The sequence below is a fragment of the Nerophis ophidion genome, linkage group LG16 (assembly GCF_033978795.1).
Source record: "Nerophis ophidion isolate RoL-2023_Sa linkage group LG16, RoL_Noph_v1.0, whole genome shotgun sequence".
NCBI lineage: Eukaryota > Metazoa > Chordata > Actinopteri > Syngnathiformes > Syngnathidae > Nerophis > Nerophis ophidion.
The window spans coordinates 31,435,692-31,460,843 of NC_084626.1; the positions used below are offsets into that span (position 1 = coordinate 31,435,692).

General features: G+C 41.8%; 1 protein-coding gene across 2 annotated transcripts in view; it reads right to left on the reverse strand.

The window, feature by feature from the left end:
- Positions 1-25,152, reverse strand: part of cdh4 (cadherin 4, type 1, R-cadherin (retinal)) — a 706,961-nt gene that overhangs the window by 197,541 nt on the left and 484,268 nt on the right. Inside the window, exon 1 of one of the 2 annotated variants that reach the window (XM_061874926.1) lies at positions 5,868-6,063. The exons of the other annotated variant lie outside the window; for it this stretch is intronic. Within the exon in view, the coding sequence (XP_061730910.1) occupies positions 5,868-5,954 (87 nt within the window). The 5' untranslated portion in view covers positions 5,955-6,063. Of the gene's footprint in view, positions 1-5,867; positions 6,064-25,152 lie in introns of those variants that run through there. 2 annotated transcript variants of the gene reach the window in all.

Here is a 25,152-nt window from a genome sequence, read left to right on the forward strand (position 1 = left end):
GTGCCCAGAGGCAAATCCAAAGTTCCAGGAGGAGTTGAACTTTCACCTTGCGCTGTAAGTAAGTGAGTAAGTTATATTCATACAGCGCTTTTCTCTAGTAAAATCCAATATCTAATTTACATTTAAACCAGTATGGGTGGCTTGGTCCGCATTGCTGGCAGTAAGTCGGACACGTTTCCAGTGAGGGTTGGACTCCGCTAAGGCTGTCCTTTGTCACCGATTCTGTTCATAACTTTTATGGACAGAATTTCTAGGCGTGAGGGGTTCTGGTTTGGTGGCCGCGGGATTGGGTCTCTGCTTTTTGCAGATGATGTGGTCCTGATGGCCTCATCTGGCCGGGATCTTCAGCTCTCACTGGATCGGTTCGCAGCCGAGTGTGAAGCGACCGGAATGAGAATCAGCACCTCCAAGTCCGAGTCCATGGTTCTCGCCCGGAAAAGGGTGGAGTGCCATCTACGGGTTGGGGAGGAGACCCTGCCCCAAGTGGAGGAGTTCAAAGTACCTAGGAGTCTTGTTCACGAGTGGGGGAAGAGTGGATCGTGAGATCGACAGGCGGATGGGTGCGGCGTCTTCAGTAATGCGAACGTTGTATCGATCCGTTGTGGTGAAGAAGGAGCTGAGCCGGAAGGCAAAGCTCTCAATTTACCGATCGATCTACGTTCCCATCCTCACCTATGGTCATGAGCTTTGGGTCATGACCAAAAGGATAAGATCACGGTACAAGCGGCCGAAATGAGTTTCCTCCGCCGGGTGGCGGGGCTCTCCCTTAGAGATAGGGTGAGAAGCTCTGCCATCCGGGAGGAACTCAAAGTAAAGCCGCTGCTCCTCCACATCGAGAGGAGCCAGATGAGGTGGCTCGGGCATCTGGTCAGGATGCCACCCGAATGCCTCCCTAGGGAGGTGTTTAGGGCACGTCCAGCCGGTAGGAGGCCAAGGGGAAGACCCAGGACACGTTGGGAAGACTATGTCTCCCGGCTGGCCTGGGAACGCCTCGGGATTCCCCGGGAAGAGCTACACGAAGTGGCTGGTGAGAGGGAAGTCTGGGCTTCCCTGCTTAGGCTGCTGCCCCCGCGACCCGACCTCGGATAAGCGGAAGATGATGGATGGATGGACAGTATGGGTGGCACTGGGAGCAGGTGGGTAAAGTGTCTTGTCCAAGGACACAACGGAAGTGACTAGGATGGTGGAGGTGGGGATCGAACCTGGAACCCTAAAGTTGCTGGCACGGCCACTCTACTAACCGAGCTATACCGCCCCACAACTGAGCTATACCCCCCCCCCCCCCCCCACAGTCACGTTCTGACAATCACTGTTGTTGTGCTTCACTGTGATATGCTGCCACTAACTTTTCACTGGGGAAAATATCTCAGTTGTGAAAAGAACAGAGTGTTGGCTGTTTTTGTTTCCCAAATTAGTCTGGAACATTGCTTCGGTTAGAATTCCGAGGGAATAATCACAGATTCAAACGGAGCAAAAGGAAGCCCTGAATCTTCTTTTCTCGGTATCTTTCTCTTCCTCTCCCATGCAATTTCCCTGGTCTGTGGGGCTGCAGATCATGCATGAAAATGAAATTACTTCATCCGTTCAGCTTTGACGGGGGCTTCTGCATAAAACATCTCTCTGTTTGAACACGATACCTTCTCTTTTAATTTCCACAGTTGTCCTCCCACACCCACGCAGCAGAACTTTGCTGCAAAGCTTCCACGAGCTCTCGTTTTCCCTCCCTGAGCTCACTTCAATCGGCACTGGAATCCTGCACGTCCAGGTGCGATGTAAAGTACATCAATCAATCGCACCGCCGCGATTGTTCTCTTTGGCATATACTGTATGTAGATCACTGTGGTAAGCAAGTGTTGAACTGATTACATTTATTATTCACAATGCCCAACATCGATCTAATCGAATCAAATCAGGCTCTAATAGGATAACATTGCTTCATTCATTTGGAAACCAGTTAATTTATGTATGAGAAAATGCCAGTAAAATTAATCTCTGTGAAGGAAAAAAAGTATGTTAAGTCTCACACTTATTTCTGGATATACGTAACGTTGTTCCAAAGTGTAGCGGCGTCAAAGTAGCGGGTATGTGGGGATGTTGTACCGGGCACCCAAACACATGGCAGGGCCCCTGGGCTTTTGAAAAAAAAAAAAAAAAATGTAATTGTGGAGGGGGGCGTGGCCTGCGGACCTGTAGCAAAACGGGGTGCCGGTCCTGGCACACCCTGTTTTGCTGCAGGTCCACAGGCCACGCCCCTCTTCACAATAATTTATATAAGTATTCAGAAATCTTAATATGAAAGTTTTATAACCGTGAAAGTTTAATAAGTTGAATCGAATTGAGAACATCTAAGACTACACCAACACCCCCCTATCAAAATGAGAAATGGTTTGGCTAAATTGGTGAGTAAGGTATCAACATTACCAAAAGTTAAATAGTGAGTTAACTTTTCTGATAATAAAAAATGTCCACTGCTTCTCAGAAAGGTAATGTCGAGTATTATTGTTTTACGCTTGTTACACTGAATGTTTACATTGTCACTTTGAAAACACTCAACAGTAGTTTTTTTAAATTTTTTTTTTACTTTGCTTATAACATTGGGTGTTCCTGGACTATCATTTGCACTTAAAAATACATGTTTGTGGTAATAAATATGATTAAAACATTTGAGCGGTACGTTTGTATTCAATTAAAGTGAGTGTGTTGATCCTAATGATTTCTGCCACTTAGATTTACACACTATAGCATTTTTACATACATACCATGACATACTGATATTGTTTTATCCCTAAGTCAGTGTTTTTCAACCACTGTGCCGCAGCACACTAGTGTGTAGTGAGATATTGTCTGAAGTGCTGTGAGAAATTATGCAAATTTACCGAATTGGTCCAAAAAATATTTTTTGCAAATCAATAATTATAATCTGCAAATAATGTGCCGTTGCTTAGTGTCTGTGCTGTGTAAAACTCGGCAGGGAAACCATGTCACTAGGTAGCAGCAGGTAGGTAATTGCTTTGTAAAAGTCAGAATGTGTCGGGTGAGACAAGGATCCACCTTTAAATAAGAAAATCTCATTTCAGTAGGCCTTTAAAAGACAATGAATAAAAAAGGGTTTTAAGAAGGTTCTTAAAAATAGCCATAAGCGGCCTGTCTCACATGATGAGTTATTTTGGCCATTTTACATCAAATCTGTTTGCTTTTTTACGTAATAAAAAACAAAAAAATGCCAAATTATACAGAGGGGTTATCTAGATAGTAGGTGCTGGGTATATCAGTTCCAACTTTAATCGGTCAAAAGGGGTGTGCGTGCATGGGACGGCGACACTTGGTTTTTGGGTTTCGATGGGGGCTCCTTTAAGAGTCCTGTGTATGGGGACCAAGAATTCAGTCCTACCCTCCTGTCTGTGTGCACAAGACAAAGCCTGTGAAGTGTTGGTAATGAGTCACTATGTGTGCGCCAAACTTTGGATCAAAAGATACTGCTCGGATCAATAATTTAAAACACTGTAAAATGGCTAACACACACACACACACACACACACACACACACACACACACACACACTGGTTATCATTTGGAATGGGGGCCAAGATGGCAAGATGGAGCCTCCCGTTGCTGACGTCTTTGCGTCGTCCTCCCGACAACATTTACGTTTTTTATTTATTACAGTACTAATTTGCATCCTAAATGCAAAATTTTTGCACACAGCAACAAGATATGACAGAGATGCACTTCTGGACATCGGAAAAGCTCACCATGAGCTCACTTATAGGCTGACGGACTTCAACTCTCTTCTACGACGAGAGCCAGCTAACCACAAAACAACAACAACAAGGCGGCGGGGCTACATGCTAGGCTAAAGGCTACAGCAGGATTAATGCGAAGGGCTACCAGTTTAATACACATTTAAATAAATTGCCAGAAATAGTCAATTTGCTCAATTTACCTTTAATAAATATATATATATATATATATATATATATATATATATATATATATATATATATATATATAAATGCGTATTTCTGTCCGTCATTCAGTCGTACATTTTTTTTCCTTTTAGGGAAGGTTTTTTGTAGAGAATCAATGATGAAAAAAACACTTAAATGATCGGTTTAAAAGAGGAGAAAACCTGAAAAAAAAGAAAACAAAATTTTGAAACATAGTTTATCTTCGTATTTCGACTCTTTAAAATTCAAAATTCAACCGAAAAAAATAAAGAGAAAAACTAGCTGATTCGAATATTTTTTGAAAAATGTCCCCCTTGTGGAGGGGGTCCGGTCCGATGACCATGGATGAAGTACTGACTGTCCAGAGTCGAGACCCAGGATGGACCGCTCGTCGGGACCCAGGATGGACCGCTCGCCTGTATCGGTTGGGGACATCTCTACGCTGCTGATCCGCTTGAGATGGTTTCCTGTGGACGGGACTCTCACTGCTGTCTTGGAGCCACTATGGATTGAACTTTCACAGTATCATGTTAGACCCGCTCGACATCCATTGCTTTCGGTCCCCTAGAGGGGGGGGGTTGCCCACATCTGAGGTCCTCTCCAAGGTTTCTCATAGTCAGCATTGTCACTGGCGTCCCACTGAATGTGAATTCTCCCTGCCCACTGGGTGTGAGTTTTCCTTGCCCTTTTGTGGGTTCTTCCGAGGATGTTGTAGTCGTAATGATTTGTGCAGTCCTTTGAGACATTTGTGATTTGGGGCTATATAAATAAACATTGATTGATTGATTGATTGATTGAAAACAATAAAATAATTTATGGAACATCATTAGTAATTTTTCCTGATTAAGATTAATTTTAGAATTTTGATGACATGTTTTAAATAGGTTAAATTCCAATCTGCACTTTGTTAGAATATATAACAAATTGGACCAAGCTATATTTCTAAAAAAGAAGAAATCATTATTTCTTCTAGATTTTCCAGAACAAAAATTTTAAAAGAAATTCAAAACACTTTGAAATAAGATTTACATTTGATTCAACAGATTTTTGAGATTTGCCAGAATAATTTTTTTGAATTTTAATCATAATAAGTTTGAAGAAGTTAAAATTAAGAATTAAATTAAAATGTACTTATTATTGTTTACATTTAAAAAAATACGAGAACGTTGATTTAAATTGTCAGGAAAGAAGAGGAAGGAATTTAAAAGGTAAAAATGTGTTTGAAAATCCTAAAATCATTTTTAAAGTTATATTTTTATCTAAAATTGTCTTTCTGAACGTTATAAGAAGCAAAGTGAAAAAAAGAAAAGAAATTATTTAAAGAAGTGAAGACCAAGTCTTTAAAATATTTTCTTGGATTTTCAAATTGTATTGGAGTTTTGTCTCTCTTAGAATTAAAAATGTCGAGCAAAGTGAGACCAGCCTGCTAGTAAATAAATAACATGTAAAAATGAGATGCAGCTCACTGGTAAGTGCTGCTATTTGAGCTATTTTTAGAACAGGCCAGCGGGCTACTCATCTGGTCCTTACGGGCTACCTGGTGCCCGCGGGCACCGCGTTGGTGACCCCTGCTCTAGAGCTACACGACCACCACTACCTAACTTGCTGCTAACTAATGTGCGCTCGCTCGACAACAAGCTGGATGAGCTGAGAACCAGGATTACATCCCAGTGTGAACTGAGAGGATGCTGTGCTCTTATTTTCGCGGAAACCTGGCTTTCGGACAGCATCCCCGACTCTGCTATCCAGCTAGCAACGCACTCAGTCTACCGTGGAGACCGGACAAAGGCTTCAAGAAAGGTGAGAGGCGGCGGCGTCTGTGTTTACGTGAGTAACCGCTGGTGCTCGGATGTACAAGTAGTTGAAAGACACTGCTCGGACGACATTGAGTTTTTGATGGTGAAATGCAGACCTTTTTACCTGCCAAGGGAGTTCAATGCAGTGTTTATACTGTCTGTGTACATCCCGCCACGGTCGGATTCCACTACAGAGCCAAAGCTGCTGCATGACGTCATCAGTAAACAAGAGACCGCACACCCCGATGCTGCGTTCAAAGTAGCTGGGGATTTTAACCACCGCAACCTAAAGAGTGTCCTCCCGAAATACCATCAATATGTGAACTTTCCTACAAGGGAAAAAAACTCTCTGGACCAAGTATACTGCATCGTGAGGGGAGCCTACAAGCCTGTACCCAGACCACACTTTGGACTATCTGATCACATCTCAGCTTTTTTATATCCAGCATACAGACAGCACCTCAAGCAAGCCCCCCCCTCCCAGTGAGAAAAACTGTTCAAGTGTGGAATGAAGACACTGAACTAGTGCTTCAGGACTGCTTTGGGAGTATAGACTGGGACATGTTCATAACTGCTGCTCAGAGGGATGACGGCACTGTGGACATAGAGGAATATGCTTTCAGTGTAACTGGCTACATCAGCACATGTGTGGAAAACATTGTTCCTACAAAACAATACAAGATATCAATCAATGTTTATTTATATAGCCCCAAATCACAAATGTCTCAAAGGACTGCACAAATCGTTACGACTACAACATCCTCGGAAGAACCCACAAAAGGGCAAGGAAAACTCACACCCAGTGGGCAGGGAGAATTCACATCCAGTGGGACGCCAGTGACAATGCTGACTATGAGAAACCTTGGAGAGGACCTCAGATGTGGGCAACCCCCCCCCCTCTAGGGGACCGAAAGCAATGGATGTCGAGCGGGTCTAACATGATACTGTGAAAGTTCAATCCATAGTGGCTCCAACACAGCCGCGAGAGATATACCCAAGCCAAAAACCCTGGATTAACTGTGATGTTCGGTCCAAGGTATATGCCCGCTCCACTGCATTTGTCTCAGGCAACACTGAAGACTACAAGAAGGCCAGATATGACCTGCGTAAATCTATCAGCGAGGCCAAGGGAGAATGCAGACAAAAGGTGGAGGGATTCTACTCCACCACAGATTCCCGGCGCATGTGGCAAGGCCTGCAACACATCACAGACTACAAGCAGGGGAGCAGGGGGGTCACAAACAACCAACGCTCACTGCCAGATGAGCTGAATGAGTTCTACGCCCGCTTCGAGGTCCTCAACACCAACCACTGACCACGGAGCGCTTGAGGACCCACCACTCACTGTGACAACAGCAGAGGTACGTACAGTTCTGAGGAAAACAAACCCAAGGAAGGCAGCCGGCCCAGACAACATCCCTGGCCAGGCCCTCAGCGTGTGTTCATCAGAGCTGGCTGACGTACTTGCTGACATATACAACTTGTCACTAGCACAAGCTGTTGTGCCCACCTGCTTCAAGACCACCACCATCGTGCCTCTGCCAAAGAAAAACACTGTGACCTCTCTGAATGACTATCGCCCTATTGCACTCACCCCAATAGTGATGAAGTGCTTCGAAGGGATAGTCATGTCACACATCAAGAAGACCATCCCAGACACACTGGACCCTCTACAGTTTGCCTACCGGCAGAACCGGTCCACTGAGGATGCAGTCAACACCGTCATCCACACCACCCTCACCCACTTAAAGGGCAAGGACACCTATGCCAGGCTATTATTCATCGACTACAGCTCTGCTTTTAACACGGTCATCTCACAAAAACTCACTGCTAAACACCTAATGTTGGTCTGACACCAACTCTCTGTGACTGGGTCCTGAACTTTCTCACAAACCAGCCCCAGTCAGTCAGAATCGGCAACCAGACATCAGGGACAAAGGTTCTAAGCACAGGGACCTCCCAAGGTTTTGTGCTGAGCCCCCTATTGTACACCCTCTTCACACACGACTGTGTGGCCTCCCAGAACAACACCAGTATCATCAAGTTTGCAGATGATACTACGGCCGTCGGACTGATCACCGGGAGACCTGAGGCAGCCTACAGAAGGGAGGTAACAGAACTGGTGGCCTGGTGTCAGGATAATATCTCTCCTTGAACTCAGACAAGACCAAGGAGATGATTACTTACCCATGGAGAAGGAGTGCACTGTACCTTTGTACATAAGGGGGACAAAGGTGGACAGGGTGAAAACCTTTAAAGTCCTCGGGACCCACATCAGCGAGGACCTCACCTGGGATCACAACACCCAACAAACAATAAAGAAAGCCCAGCAGCGACTGTACTTCCTAAGAAGACTGACAAAAATTTGGTATGCCACCCAAAATTCTCAGCAACTTCTATAAAAGTACGGTTGAGAGTGTCCTTACCAGCTCAATTACGGTCTGGTATGGAAACTGCACTGCTAAGGACAGGAAGGCACTCCAGCGAGTGATTAAAAATGCTCAGTACATACCAGGATCAGCCTTCCCCTCACTACAGGACATGTACTCTACCAGGGCCACTAGGAGAGCACACAACATCATAAAGGACAGTACACACCCCCAGCACAGTCTCTTCAGCCTCCTACCATCAGGCAGACGATACAGGAGCCTGAAATCCAGGACTACGAGACTGACAAACAATTTCTACTCAAAGGCCATCAGGCTTTTGAAAGCTAACTTGTGAATGCTAGCTCCCCCCGTCCCTCCATTTTTACTTTGTCTTTTTCAACAAAAGACAGCTACCTTGACCACCCCCGAACTGTGAACCATCACTGTAGACACTTTTCACCTTTGATCACTAAAGACACTTTAACTGCTGCTGTGACCCAAGGTCACCTCCATATTTATACTCTTGACTGTCAATCAGAATGTGCAATAATGTTATGTTACTCACTGTGCCTTGTATTTACATTTTTATTTTTTTTATTTTTTATTTTTTTGTTTTTTAAATTTTCTTATTTTTAGCTAAGTACTTTGTGACTTGTTGAAGGGTGGACTAGCAAAGTAAGAATTTCATTGTACGGCAAACCGTCTGTTTAAATGTGCATATGAAAATAAATAATCTTGAATCTTGAAGTTTTTGATCATCACTTGTGGTGACCACGCTTTCTACAGGTTTTGGAGGCATGCAAAAAATTAGGTAAAATGGCCACTGCCCAGTTAGCTCGTACACGTCTTTAAATCTCTGGATTGACAAAGTAATGTGCTGATCATTCTGGGGAACCTGGGGAAAAAGGAGTTAATATGGTTCAATGGGGACCAAATTTTAAATAATTTTGCATAATTCACACAAATTAGTACGTGACTACTGAGGACCATTAAAAAAAAAAAAAAAGTTCAAATTTCAAAGTTCCGGATCAAACAAAACAGTTTATTTTCGTATCCCATTAGCCGACATCTCCTGCAGACAAAGCACCTTCGTTATGGGGACCAGGTGGAAATGATAAACTATACACAAAAGTGTCATGTCTTGGTGATCATGTTTAGTTTGGCTAAGTTCTGTTTGGTTTTTGGATTTTGTCAGTTCCTGTTTTTTCACTCCCTGACAACCCATTAGTTCTCACCTGTCCTCATGTCACGCACCTGATTCATTTGGACTCACTCACCTGTTGTAAATCACGTCACCACTATTTAAGCCTGTAGTTGCCAGGCAGTCAGCCTGGCGACATCACATTCATGCTCAGCACTCTCGACCCCCTGAGTACTCTGTCCAGTTCATAGTTCATACTGCTCTTTTCTTGCCACATAAGTTTTTTTTGTTTATTCCAGCCACAGTTTAATGAGTTTTTTGAGTTAAAGTCAAAGTTAAAGTACCAATGATTGTCACACACACACTAGGTGTGGCGAAATTATTCTCTGCATTTGACCCATCACCCTTGATCACCCCCTGGGAGGTGAGAGCAGCAGCGGTGCCGCGCCCGGGAATAATTTTTGGTGATTTAACCCCCAATTCCAACCCTTAAAGGGGAACATTATCACCAGACCTATATAAGTGTCAATATATACCTTGATGGTGCAGAAAAAAGACCATCTATTTTTTTTAACCGATTTCCGAAGTCTAAATGGGTGAATTTTGGCAAATTAAACGCCTTTTTGTTTATCGCACTGGAAGCGATGACGTCAGAATGTGACGTCGCCGAGGTAACACACCCACCATTTTCATTTTCAACACATTACAAACACCGGGTCTCAGCTCTGTTATTTTCCGTTTTTTTGACTATTTTTTGGAACCTTGGAGACATCATGCCTCGACGGTGTGTTGTCGGAGGGTGTAACAACACTAACAGGGAGGGATTCAAGTTGCACCACTGGCCCGAAGATGCGAAAGTGTCTGCCGCCAGACCCCCATTGAATGTGCCAAAGTGTCTCCACATTTTACCGGCGATGCTAAGGCAGACATGGCACAGAGATGTATGGATAACCTGCAGATGCATTTGCAACGATAGTCAACGAAATCAAAAAGATGAGTTTTGTTGATGTTGACTGCCAGCTAATCGATGCTAACATGCTATGCTAAACGATGCTAACATGCTATTTACCGGCGGTGCTAAAGCAGACATGGCACAGAGATGTATGGATAACCTGCAGATGCATTTGCAACGATTAAGTCAACGGAATCACAAAGGTGAGTTTTGTTGAGGGCTTCACGGTGGCAGAGGGGTTAGTGCGTCTGCCTCACAATACGAAGTTCCTGCAGTCCTGGGTTCAAATCCAGACTCGGGATTTTTCTGTGTGGAGTTTGCATCTTCTCCCCGTGAATGCGTGGGTTCCCTCCGGGTACTCCGGCTTCCTCCCACTTCCAAAGACATGCACCTGGGGATAGGTTGATTGGCAACTAAATTGGCCCAAGTGTGTGAATGTGAGTGTGAATGTTGTTTGTCTATCTGTGTTGGCCCTGCGATGAGGTGGCGACTTGTCCAGGGTGTACCCCGCCTTCCGCCTGATTGTAGCTGAGATAGGCGCCAGCGCCCCCCGCGACCCCAAAAGGGAAAAAGCGGTAGGAAATGGATGGATGGATGCAGTTTTGTTGATGTTGACTGCCAGCTAATCGATGCTAACATGCTACGCTAATCTATGCTAACATGCTATTTACCGGCGGTGCTAAAGCAGACATGGCACAGAGATGTATGGATAACCTGCAAATGCATTTGCAACTATATTACGTTTCCTTCCACCCACATTTAATGCGAAAAAAACACTTTAAAGCTTTATTTAGGGATATTCAGGGACCGGTAACATTTTGAAAAAAACTTCAAAAAATACAACAAGCCACTGGGAACTGATTTTTATTATTTTTAACCCTTTTGAAATTGTGATAATGTTCCCCTTTAATACTGAGTGCCAAGCAGGCAGGTAATGGGTCCCATTTCTATAGTCTTTGGTATGACTCAGCCGGGGTTTGAACTCACGACCTACCGATCTCAGGGCGGACACTCTACCCATAGTATACGTTGTAGTAATAGTTTTTGTTTTCATAGCCAAGTATTGTACCTCCAATGTGAGCGCCTTTTGTTTTCACTTTTTGATGGCTTAATTAAAAGATGTCATTACCTTCAGTCGCTTTGCACTACGGGAAAAAAACCCACACCGAAGTCCACATCATGACAGGAAGAAGTGTGAGCAGAGCAGCGAGTGCAGTATCAGCTGCTGTGCAAAATGTCTCACACTCAAACTAACCAGTAAACATATTTTATGGGCCAAAGCTTAAAGGCCTACAGAAATGAGATTTTCTTATTTAAACGGGAATAGCAGGTCCATTTTATGTGTCATACCTGATCATTTCACGATATTGCCATATTTTTGCTGAAATGATTTAGTAGAGAACATCGACGATAAAGTGCGCAACTTTTGGTCGCTAATAGAAAAGCCCTGCCTTTACCGGAAGTATGTGCGTGTGACGTCACGAGTCGCAGGGCTCCACACATATTCACATTGTTTATAATGGGAGCCACCAGCAGAAAGAGCATGAATTAGGATATTGATAGTGAAATACTAAAAAAAAAAAAAGGAAAAAAAAAAGCGACGGCTCAGATGTAATTAGACCAGTCGTTCTTAACCTGGGTTTTATCGAACCCTAGGGGTTCGGTGAGTCGGCCTCAGGGGTTTGGCGGAGGTCAAAACACACCCGACTCATCGTGTCAATAAAAACTTCTCCCTATCGGCGTACTACGGATACGGCAATAGCAGAATGAATGCAGTTTGAACATGATGTTAATCAACATGTTTTCCATTTCTTGTTATGATATGCTCGTTGGTTTTGCTATTTGAACAAGGTGCTGTTCATAAACGGTTTATTTTGTGCACCAGTAAAAAAAAAATGGGGAGCATATTCACCATTAATTAGTTGCTTATTAACATGCAAATTAGTAATATATTGGCTCTTAACTAGTCACTATCAAGTACTTAAGACATGGAAAGAGATTTTTAAAACAAAGTTCTAAAGCTTAGTGATATATCACATATATCAGATTGTAGATGTGTTTTGTTTTTTTACCCTTCACGTTCATATTTCGCAGTGTTTGTTGCATTTGGCTTGATTGTAAAATATGTCGATTAAACGGGAGTGTGACGTTCATATGTTCTCAATATTCAGGGTTTTATCGCTCATAGAAAAAAATAAAATTCCATTACATTTTTAAGGCGGTCTGTCATAACATTTTTAGAATTCAATCAGACTTCATTGTGAGGTTTTGTATTGGTTTTCCTAAAAATAGATATACCGGCCCCCCAGACACATTTTTTTTCTCTAAATTTGGCACCCAATTCAAAATAATTGTCCAGGCCTGCTCTAACACAAACCCTAACCAAACAACTCTAAATGAAGTCTTTGTTACTTAGAATATGTTCCCCTAGTGTCCAAAAACCTCTAAATTAAGTCTTTGTTACTTAGAATACGTTCTCCATACTAAAGTGTTACCAAAAACACATAACTTTGTCTTGAATTTGAAAATAAACATTTTATTTTCCACTAAGAAGGCTTCGGTGAATGCGCATATGAAACTAATGGGGTTCGGTACCTCCAACAAGGTTAAGAACCACTGATTTAGACACATTTACTAGGATAATTCTGGAAGATTCCTTATCTGCTTATTATTTTAATAGTGTTTTAGTGAGATTTTAAAGATTGTAAAGCCATACCTCGAGGTCGTATGGCTGCGGTGAACACGCAGTGTCTCAGAGAGAATCCGAGGAGCCAAGCTCACAGCTGCCTTTTAAACAGCTGCTGTAGGACGACAAATAATCCTCTGATGTCTCCGGTAAGATATATATCACAATTTCCCCATCCAAAAACATGCTGGTTGACGTAGAGAAAACATGTTTGCTTGACCGCTCTGCTTCACAACAAACAAAGAAACACCGGCTGTGTCTCGGTGTTAAAGACAGCTTCAATCCACCGCTTTCCACCAACAGCATTGTTCTTTATAGTCTCCATTATTAAATGAACAAATTGCAAAAGATTAAGCGAAACAGATGTCCAAAATACTGTGTAATTATGCGATTAAAGCAGACGACTTTTAGCCGTAAGTGGTGCAGCGCTAAAATTTCCTGACGCACGCATCATCAGTCCACAACGTTTTCGAAAAGAAACTCGCGGGAAATTTAAAATTGCAATTTAGCAAACTAAAAAGGCCGTATTGGCATGTGTTGCAATGTTAATATTTCATCATTGATATATAAACTATCAGACTGCGTGGTCGGTAGTAGTGGGTTTCAGTAGGCCTTTAAAAATCACTTAGGCATCTTCAGAAGGGATCTGACTATCATTTTAAAAAGGTTTCCCTTTATGGCGGGCTGCGGCCCGAGTGGTATTGGGCCGCAGAATAATTTTTTATTCATTTTTATTTTTAAAAAAAATAAATAATAATAAATATATAAATAAATATAAATAAATGGGTTGTACTTGTATAGCGCTTTTCTACCTTCAAGGTACTCAAAGCGCTTTGACACTACTTCCACATGTACCCATTCACACACACATTCACACACTGATGGAGGGAGCTGCCATGCAAGGCGCCAACCAGCACCCATATTTCAGGAGCAAGGGTGAAGTGTCTTGCTCAGGACACAACAGACGTGACGAGGTTGGTACTAGGTGGGAATTGAACCAGGGACGCTCGGGTTGCGCACGGCCACTCTCCCACTGCGCCACGCCGTCCCTATATATTTTTTAATTAAATCAACACAAAAAACACAATATACATTTACAATTAGTGCAGCAACCACAAAAAACCTCCCTTTTTCATCCATCCATTTTCTACCGCTTATTCCCTTTTGGGGTTGCTTGGGGCGCCGGCGCCTATCTCAGCTACAATCGGGCGGAAGGCGGGGTACACCCTGGAAAGGTCGCCACCTCATCGCAGGGCCAACACAGATAGACAGACAACATTCACACACTAGGGACCATTTAGTGTTGCCAATCAACCTATCCCCAGGTGCATGTCTTTAAAAAAAAAAGGATCCCCCCCCCCCCCGGGCCGTGGCACAAATTATTAAGTGTTGACCGGCCCGCGGATACAAAAAGGTTGGGGACCACTGCTTTAGGGGACTTGTTTTTTTTTTTTGTCCCCATACTGTCAGAGGTCTCCTAAAGGTGACTGTGTAAACAGAGCGATATCCCCATTAAGTCAGCATTGCCAGAACACACACGCACACACACACACACACACACACATACAAACACGCACACACACACGCACGCACGCACACAACTTTTACAGCCGAAGCCAGTCTGTTTTTGGGCAAAAAGTTGCTTGTCCCTGCGTGTCGGCGGAATTGTAAAGCAGCCCTTCTCGGTGTAAAATGTCTGACACGTCACGTGACCTCTGCTGCCAAGCCTGCTTAACATTCCACATCGTGGTCACCAGAGACCGAATGTCACATTTACGGGTGTATCTTAATAAGGACACTTTATATGAATAAATGGAATAATGAAGAAGCATGACTTCCCAGAGTCCTGGGAGTCCCTTGAGTGACAACTGCTCAATTGAACCATTTGGAAGGAATGCTAATAACAAAAAGATTTTATTTTTTTCATCCTCCTTTAGCCCCGGCTTTCTTTCAGTCACTATATCTTATTCCGTTTCTTACTTGAGTAGCTCCCGGTGGGGCGAGCGGCTACTAATCACACTAAAAATAGCGGGGAGAGGCAGATGCAAGGGGACTTAACTTGAAGTCTGTCTCCCTCAGATCAGACCAGACATCAGATAAGTGACCTATTTGTAGCTCTTTGAGAGTGATTTCCTTGATTACTGACAACTACTGGGATCCTCTGGGACAAGCTATCAGCGTGAGAAGGAAAATTGCGATGGATGGACGGAGAGAAGCGAAGGAAGTGAAAGCGGTAGGGACTTCGGGAAGATTAGATGAAGAGTTATTGTTCTGTGAAGCTCCTGGGGGTGACGGAGGCCGTGCAAACAGAAGGACGGTCATTGAGCATAGCAACTCGCTGTCTAATTAGTGTAATATGAATGTTCAGTCTGTCCAAATCTCCTTTGATTGATTTGCCTTTATCTAATCACTCCCATTTTCACCCATTCACTTCATTCTAATACAATACAGTTTTTTCCAAGATGGCACTGCTGTAGTGGCTGCTGTTGGCAGGAGCTCTGTGCTCTTGTGTCATCCTTTTGTGTTTCCCTCTTGTTTTCATATTTTATTATAATTTTTTGCCTTTTGGTCCGGGACCCTTTGGGACTGTGTGACAAGGGGTGGCACTTTCGTGACCTCTGCGGTGCTTTTTTGGGGACTTCTGGACATGGAGGCCAGCTGCTGGGTCTGTGCCACACCGGAGTCGGTTTGGAGAGGCTGGAGGAGATGCGGATGAGGGGACAGGGCTGCGGAGCTGGCACTGAGCGCCGGGACGGAGAGGCTTCGCGGTGTCTTGGCTGGGTGAGCAGGTGTCGGACACCTCAGTCTCCTTGGACGTATCCTCGCTCATCCATGCGGACAGGACACTGGTCGAGAGTTGGTTGGCGGCCGAGAGTGGAGTCAACTCTCTTGGTTGCTTTGTTGGGTCTGCTCCTGTCTCTGGCCATGATCCCCCCCCCCCAGCGGACGGTGGCGTGGAACACCACAGAGGCCATCACAGTGTGTTTCTTTTACTTTTTATTCATAGCTGTATGTAAAATTTCCTTAATGTCCTTTGTGTTCTTTGATGTTTCCCTCTTACACACATGTGAGAGGGATGTGTACTATGGCTATGAGTTGTTGTTGTTTTTTTCCTTTGGCCTCAGTCTGGACCCCCTCTCCTTAGACCGATTTTTTTATTTCTATTTTATCTTATTTTAATCTTCTATTTGTTTCTCCCATTCCCCCCCTTGTTTACCTGTATCTCATCTTTTTTGTAAGGGGCGCTGAAAGCCGGCAACTCAGTATTTTTCTTCCTCCAAACACGACGACTTGAGTTTATACCAAAATGGATAACATGGATGATACAGCAGAAGATTGGGAGAATGTCATGTGGTCAGATGAAACCAAAATATAAGTTTTTGGTATAAACTCAACTCGTCGTGTTTGGAGGAAGAAGAATACTGAGTTGCATCCCAAGAACACCATGCCTACTGTGAAGCGTGGTGGTGGAAACATCATGCTTTGGGGCTGTTTTTCTGCTAAGTGGACAGGACGATTGATCGGTGTTAAGGAAAGAAAGAATGGGGCCATGTATCGTGAGATTTTGGGCTAAAACCTCCTTCCATCAGTGAGAGCTTTGAATGGTTGACCAAATACTTATTTTCCACCATAAATTACAAATAAATTCTTTAAAATTCCTACAATGTGAATTGCTGGATTTTTTTTTCACGATCTGTCTCTCACAGTTGAAGTGTACCTATGATGAAAATTACAGACCTCTGTCATCATTTTAAGTGAGAGAACTTGCACAATCGGTGGCTGACTAAATACTTTTTTACCCCACTGTAAATAAGGGTTTTGACATAAAGGCCATAAACATAAAAAAAAAAATATTTAAAAAAAATGTTATAATGATAGACAGACCTGAAGTTGATAAAAAAAAAAAAAAAAAAAAAAAAAAAAGACTTATTTCTAACATTTTTATGACTGAGACCCTTCCGGAGACCGGGGACCAAACTTGAGGAAAGTCATAAAGGTAAAAAACAAAACAACTAGTATATTGCTTTTATAAAAAAAAAAAAAATATCAAAATGGCCCCCGCATACTTTTGATTTTTCAGTCTGCGGCCCTGAGTGGAAAAAGTTAGGACTCCCTGGTCTAAGTGATGTGTTGTTTTAAGTAATTGTTATGCACCATTTTGTTAATGAAGGAGTAGTTTGTTTGCATTGTTCGGTCGTATTTACGCATGGTACTCACACCACACAGGAGCAGATATCAGTCCGCCAGAAAGTAGAGACCTGTGTTTGTCTTTCGTGTTTCGTGTATTATTATTATTTTTTGGTGATAAAACGTTTTGGTTAATGTAATTTAAATTATTATTTTGATATGAATGAATGTTGTCTACTTCCTCTTCCTTCAGACTTTTTAATGAGAAAGAACAGATATCAGTCCGCCATGGCGAAGTGTCTTTTATTTAAAAAAAACTACACAACGCAGAATAAGACTCACTAAACATCCCTACTCGGTACCCATTAGTACCGATGGACTTTGGTCGGTACCCTTGGTAAAAGTACAGAATTCGGTAACCAAGCAACACAGCCCTGCAAAGGGCAGACATTGTGTTTGGTTTTTGATAGAAAAATGCTTCTGGGGTGCAACAATCATTCAGCCGGGACGTCATTAAAGGACTATGTGCTCCAGGCAACTACTGTATCAATAAGGGTTACTTTGTGCTATGGGTTAATGCCACACAATAACGGGAAAACTGTGGGTTGACACTTTTTTGATAGGCTCTTTTATGTATTATGTCCACTTCATGGTCCAGGCATGTGTTGTAGTCCTTTGGCTTCACACACTCTCTCACTGCCTTTTTTTTATTTCAAAGCACTTTATGGGCTCCACTCCGCCGTCGAGATGCATCAACCCCACCCTACGGGATATAGAAGCACAGGGCACACCGGGGAGAAAAGGAACCATTAACCCAGCAAGAAATCCAGCACTTGATAGAAGCAGCTTCTGCATTTGAGATTGTCTAATTATTTTCTACTGCAGCTGCTCTGCCATTACAGGTCGGGAACAGGGACCTCGGAATTTGTCTTGCTTTTTGTTAATTGTGTGAATGCTCCACAGCATTCACACATAAGTTTTTTTTTTACACAAAAATGTATCTATCTATACAACTTAATCAACTTATTATTCTTCTTCTCCAGATTTTGGCACTCTCCACCATCCACATTTTTCACCCGCTTCAAAGTGTTCCAACTTTAAACTGTTCAGTCTGTTCAGAAATCGCGGACTTGTTCTTTGACAAAATTCTAAAAATTCCCAGAATTCCAGGTTTTCTGGGACATTTTTTCCCTATTCAAAAAATGAATTGGCCATTTTTCAAACTTGCACCATTTCCACATTTTTCAACCTATTCAAACAATTGCACCTTCAACCCATTCCACCATTCTGGAAATTCAAAACTTCCATATTTCGATGTTTAAAAAATTCCTGGTTTTCCACCCTTTTTTCTGGGGACTACTCTTTTCACATTTTTCAACACATTTCAATCGTTCTACCACCAAATCATTCTTCATAATTACCATGGATTGATTAACGTGGACCCCGACTTAAATAAGTTGAAAAACTTATTCGGGTGTTACCATTTAGTGGTCAATTGTACGGAATATGTACTGTACTGTGCAATCTACTAATAAAAGTATCAATCAATCAAACAATAATCAGGACAAAAAAAAAAAAAATTTTATGAACTACAAAAATTCCCTGTTTTCCAGAAAGTCCAGGAATTCCGCAAAACCTTTTTTTTTAAATTGACATGTTACAACGTCAACATTTCTCCACCTATTTGAAAAATGTTTACACCAACCATTTCAACTCATTCCGACCATTCAAGTTTTATTTTTTTTACCATTTTATGAAAAAATTCCCGCTTTTCCAGAAATTCCAGGAATTCCGCAAAACCTTTTTTTTTAAATTGACATGTTACTACGTCAACATTTCTCCACCTATTTGAAAAATGTTTACACCAACCATTTCAACTCATTCCGACCCTTCAAGTTTTATTTTTTTTACCATTTTATGAAAAAATTCCCGCTTTTCCAGAAATTCCAGGAATTCCGCAAAACATTTTTTTTTAAATTGACATGTTACTACGTCAACATTTCTCCACCTATTTGACAAATGTTTACACCAACCATTTCAACTCATTCCGACCATGCAAGTTTTATTTTTTTTACCATTTTATGAAAAAATTCCCGCTTTTCCAGAAATTCCAGGAATTCCGCAAAACCTTTTTTTTTTAAATTGACATGTTACTACCTCAACATTTCTCCACCTATTTGAAAAATGTTTACACCAACCATTTCAACTCATTCCGAGCATTCAAGTTTTATTTTTTTTACCATTTTATGAAAAAATTCCCGCTTTTCCAGAAATTCCAGGAATTCCGTAATAACATTTCTCAAATGGACATGTTACCACGTCAACATTTCTCCACCTATTTGAAAAATGTTTACTTACACAAACCATTTCAACTCATTCCGACCATTCGTTTTATTTTTTTTTACCATGTTATAAAAAAATGCCCGCTTTTCCAGAAATTCCAGGAATTCCGTAATAACATTTCTCAAATCGACATGTTTCTACTTCAACATTTCCCCACCTATTTGAAAAATCTTTATAACCAACCATTTCAACAGATTGTGACCCTTCAAGTTTTTTTCGTTTTTTTTTCTTACCATTTTATAAAAAAATACCGCTTTTCCCAAAATTGCCAAGTTTTTCTGGAGTTCCCATAGAAATCAATGGGACATTCTTAAAAGTTCAACAACTTCCACATTTGTCATCCGACTCAAATAGTTTCAACTTCTAAATATTCAACCTGATCAGAAATTGTGTGCTCTACTTCAACAATAAAAAAGACAAAAAACGGATTTCCCATAATTCCTTTGGGGGGGTGTGGTTGGGGTGGGGGGTGGGAGGGGTGGGTAGTTTGTTTGAATTGTTTGGGGACAGGACGATTGATCGGTGTTAAGGAAAGAATGAATGGGGCCATGTATCGTGAGATTTTGAGCCAAAACCTCCTTCCATCAGTGAGAGCTTTGAATGGTTGACCAAATACTTATTTTCCACCATAGTTTACAAATAAATTCTTTAAAATTCCTACACTGTGAATTCCTGGATTTTTTCTTCACATTTTGTCTCTCACAGTTTAAGTGTACCTATGATGAAAATTACAGACCTCTGTCATCATTTTAAGTGGGAGAGCTTGCACAATCGGTGGCTGACTAAATACTTTTTTGCCCCACTGTTTATAGTCTTTGGGAGGTAACATAGTCTTTGGTATGACTCGGCCGAGGTTTGAACTCACGACCTATCGTCTGCATTTGATCCATCACCCTCACCACCTGGGAGGTGTAAAACTAGACACAAGAGAACTGTATAGTATCCATCCGTCCATCCATCCATCCATCCATTTACTACCGCTTGTCCCTTTTGGGGTCGTGGGGGGTCACTGGAGCCTATCTCAGCTGCATTCGGGCAGAAGGCGGCGTACACATCTGAATCGCTCCCACTGTATGTCTTTTTTTTTTTCTAGTCCTTCACTCTCACTTTCCTCATCCACAAATCTTTCATCCTTGCTCAAATTAATGGGGAAATCGTCGCTTTCTCGGTCAGGGCCAAACTGTATAGTAGTACCTTGGTTTTCATATGCTCCATTTTTTGGTCTTAATGCGCCAAACCTGTTCTCCCCTGCTGGAGAAAAGAAAGGTGGATTCCCAGTTGTGTTTTTTTTATGATCATTTAGATGTGACAATATAATAAACTCATGTTTACACGTTGCAATGCTGCTATGGATAATAGCATTGCACAACTGCTGTGTAAAAATGCCATTATCAAAAGTATCTGGGCATCTAAAAAAGAACATTTTTGAAAATCACTGCTAGATAGTGTCTCGTCTTTCCCTGCTGTTATAGTGCCTACTTTTCTTTGATGAGCACAAGGGAAATGGCAAGGAAATCACTGCTTGCTATTCAACCTCCTCCTAAATTTGACTGTTGGATTGCTAACACGCCTGCTGTAGTCCTACTTATATAATATGTTGCGATATTCTTTTGATTGGGAGGAGGCCTTACGGCCCAGTGGGCCATACAATCAAACACCCAACAAAATGACGGAACATGAACCAGTGAAGCGGGAGTTGAAAGAGAAAAGGAGCTAGGTCGACAAAATGGAGACAGCCTTCAAATTTACACCGTGTTTTTGCGACTGTAAGTCACGCTTAAAAAAATGTCAGTTCCTCAAAACTCGACAGTGCACCATATACCCCGGTGCGCCCAATCTACGGAATAATTTTGGTTGTGCTTACCGACCTCGAAGCTGTTTTATTTGGTACATGGTAAAATGATTAGTGTGACCCCGATTAAAGTGGACCCCGACTTAAACAAGTTGAAAAACTTATTCAGGTGTTACTATTTAGTGGTCAATTGTACGGAATATGTACTGTACTGTGAAATCTACTAATAAAAGTTTCAATCAAACAATCAATCAATCAATCAAACCAGTAGATGGCAGTCACACAAAAGAGATACGTGTAGACTGCAATATGGCTCAAGTAAAAAAAACACCACAAACTACTAATCTGCCAATAAAAGTTTCAATCAATCAATCAAACCAGTAAATGGCAGTCACACAAAAGAAATACGTGTAGACTGCAATATGGCTCAAGTAAAAACAACACCACAAACTATTAATCTACTAATAAAAGTTTCAATCAATCAATCAATTAAACCGGTAGATGGCAGTCACACAAAAGAGATACGTGTAGACTGCAATATGGCTCAAGTAAAAAAAACACCACAAACTACTAATCTGCCAATAAAAGTTTCAATCAATCAATCAAACCAGTAAATGGCAGTCACAAAAGAAATACGTGTAGACTGCAATATGGCTCAAGTAAAAAAAACACCACAAACTACTAATCTACTAATAAAAGTTTCAATCAATCAATCAAACCAGTAGATGGCAGTCACACAAAAGAAATACGTGTAGACTGCAATATGGCTCAAGTAAAAAAAACACCACAAACTACTAATATACTAATAAAAGTTTCAATCAATCATTCAAACCAGTAAATGGCAGTCACACAAAAGAGATACGTGTAGACTGCAATATGGCTCAAGTAAAAACAACACCACAATTTTAGGTTTCATTGAAAATATAGAACATTACAGACGGCGCTCAAAAATCTATCAAAATGTTTTAGTACGGCTTTGATAGATTGTACTGTGCTTCGACATACGAGTATAATTATGGGCGGTATTGCTCGGTTGGTAGAGTGGCCGTGCCAGTAACTTGAGGGTTCCGGGTTCGATCCCCGCTTCTGCCATCCGAGTCACTGCCGTTGTGTCCTTGGGCAAGACACTTTACCCACCTGCTCCCAGTGCCACTCACACTGGTTTGAATTTAACTTATATATTGGGTTTCACTATGTAAAGCGCTTTAATTCACTCGAGAAAAAGCGCTATATAAATATAATTCACTTCACTATTATGGTGTGTGTATAAGGTTAGACATATTATCTAGTGTTTTCTTTCGCAATATTATGCAAAATAATTTTTTCTTACTTTCTGATACCTGCTGATCTGTATTTGGGATCTTCATTAGTCCTGAAAGTTTGTGCGCATCCGCCTTTGCAGTCCGTGAAAGACTGTAGTCAATAAGCTTCTTCTTTTTCTCGATCTTGTTATGGGACATTCATCCTCCGCTGTTGCCATTTCTAATATAAAGTAGTGTAAAGTTCATACTTGTATCCGTCAGTAAACTCGCCATGAAAGCGCTAAAACAAACCGGTGTAGTGAGTTTACATAATTACCCAAGGAACTTTAGTTAAAAGAGAGTTCTAGTCAGGCGGTTTTTCACAGGACGCATTTTCCGGCTTGTTGTTGTTCTAATGAGCCACGGATGAGGAGATGCTGCTCCGTTATTGATTTAAGTAAAGTCTGAATGACATTAAAACAGTTGAGTCCATCTTTTGACACTTCTTCCACTCCCGTCCTTGCACGCTACACCGCTACAACAAAGATGACGGAGAAAAGACGCTGCCAAAGGTGAGCCAATTAAATAAGACAGAGCATTCTGAAGCGACTGTCAGAAATCGGCTTGATGATGACCTGTAAAACATAATCTATGCAACATTTTGACCAAAGAACCACGATTACATGTTATATAGACCGTGTAGGAAGCGTTTGCAATTTAGAAAAAAATATTTATAATATGACCCCTTTAATGGCCCCTTTAATCCGGTACGCCTTTTGTATGAAAATAGACCTGACTAGACCAGCTCGGTGCGCCCTATGGTCCGGGAAATATGGTAATATCCCTACACGCATGACGCCGGCAATAAAGAGTCTCGGGTTTGGATCTCTGTTTAGTGGTGTCATAAGGGGGAGGGGACGGTGGGCTTTAAAAATAGTCACACAGGGTTTGTGAGCAGGAGAAGATGCAAAGAGGTCGGGTTTAATATCGCTCTAGTGAGATGTGCAGACAGCCGCCGTTGTACACAGTCTTCCCCGATACTCATAAAGAGCAGCTCCATCTCAGTGAGGAGACAAGCTAGTCTATTATGGATCGGAAACAGAACAAAAAAGGAATAAAGTTCCATACAGCCCTGAGATATGACATGTTTTTGCCTCCCTCTCATTAAAGTTGTTCTACCATTCCGTCCACGGTTGTGCTGCCACATTAGTTTCTCTCTTATTTGCAAGTTTGCCAGCATTTTCCTTACAGGGCAGGGGTGGACAAAATTTTTTGCATCGGAGGGTCAAAGTGAAAATGTTCCAATTGTCCGATTTTTACCATACAACAGTACCTCGGGTGAGGAATTTAGCCTCATACCGCCGTATATAAATATAAGATAGTGGAGATTGTCAGGTTCAATAGATGGCAACTTGTTGGGCTGTAAAAAAAAATCTATAATGGTACTGTTTTCCCATACAAACTAAATTACCATAGATTTTCTTTGAAAAACTGGCAGCTCAGTCGCCAAAATTTGGTGATAAAAATAACAAAGGTACTGTTTTTCAGTTTACAGTTTAAGTTTAAGTTTATTCACAATAACATATAACAATTACAATAGTGGTGAATGTCATCATTTAAAGGGGAACATTACCACCAGACCCATGTAAGCGTCAATATATACCTTGATGTTGCAGAAAAGAGACCATATATTTTTTTAACTGATTTCCGAACTCTAAATGGGTGAATTTTGGCGAAGTAAACGCCTTTCTGTTTATCGCTCTTTTTGCGACGACGTCAGAACGTGACGTCACATCGGTCGTCAACGCCATGTTTCCCTACCACATCGAGTCAAATCAGCTCTGTTATTTTCCGTTTTTTTGACTGTTTTCCGTACCTTGGAGACATCGTGTCTCGTCGGTGTGTTGTCGGAGGGTGTAACAACACGATCATGGACGGATTCAAGTTGATTTACGTAGAATGTGCATCGATTAGCATGGCATGCTAATCGATGCTAACATGCTATTTAGGCCAGCTGTGTGCATAATGCCTCATTTGTAGCTATATTTACATCCAGCCTTTCCCACCATCCACATTAAATGCCAAAAAACACTTACCAATCTACGGATTTAAGTTGCTCCAATGTCAAGAAAGTCCCTCGATTGGTTTTTACCGGCGATGCTATGACAGAGATGGCACAGAGATGACAAGAATGTCTAGATATCCTGCGACACTCAAAGCAGATGCATTCCCAACGATAAAGTCACCAAAACCACAAAGGTGAGTTTTGTTGTTATTGACTTATTGAACCAGTGTCAATGCGAAAGTCCTAATCGGTTGGTCTGCACATTTTACCGGCGATGCTAACGCAGAATAGCGTTAGCGTGGCCGAATAGCGTCAATGGCTTCAGTTTCTTCTTCAATTTCGGTTTTGCTATCTGCCTCCATTCTCCAACCATCTGTTTCAATTCATGCTTAATCTGTTGAATCGCTTAAGCCGCTGAAATCCGAATCTGAATCCGAGCTAATGTCGCGATACCTTGCCGTGCTATTTGCCATTGTTTGTATTGGAATCGCTATGTGACGTCACGGGGAAATGGACAGTGGCATCGCAAATAGCAAAAAGTAAGCACATTAAAGCTTTTTTTTAGGGATATTCCGGGAGATGTAAAATTTTGAAAAAAACTTCGAAAAATAAAATAAGCCACTGGGAACTGATTTTTATTGGTTTTAACCCTTCTGAAATTGTGATAATGTTCCCCTTTAAAAATGTTGGTA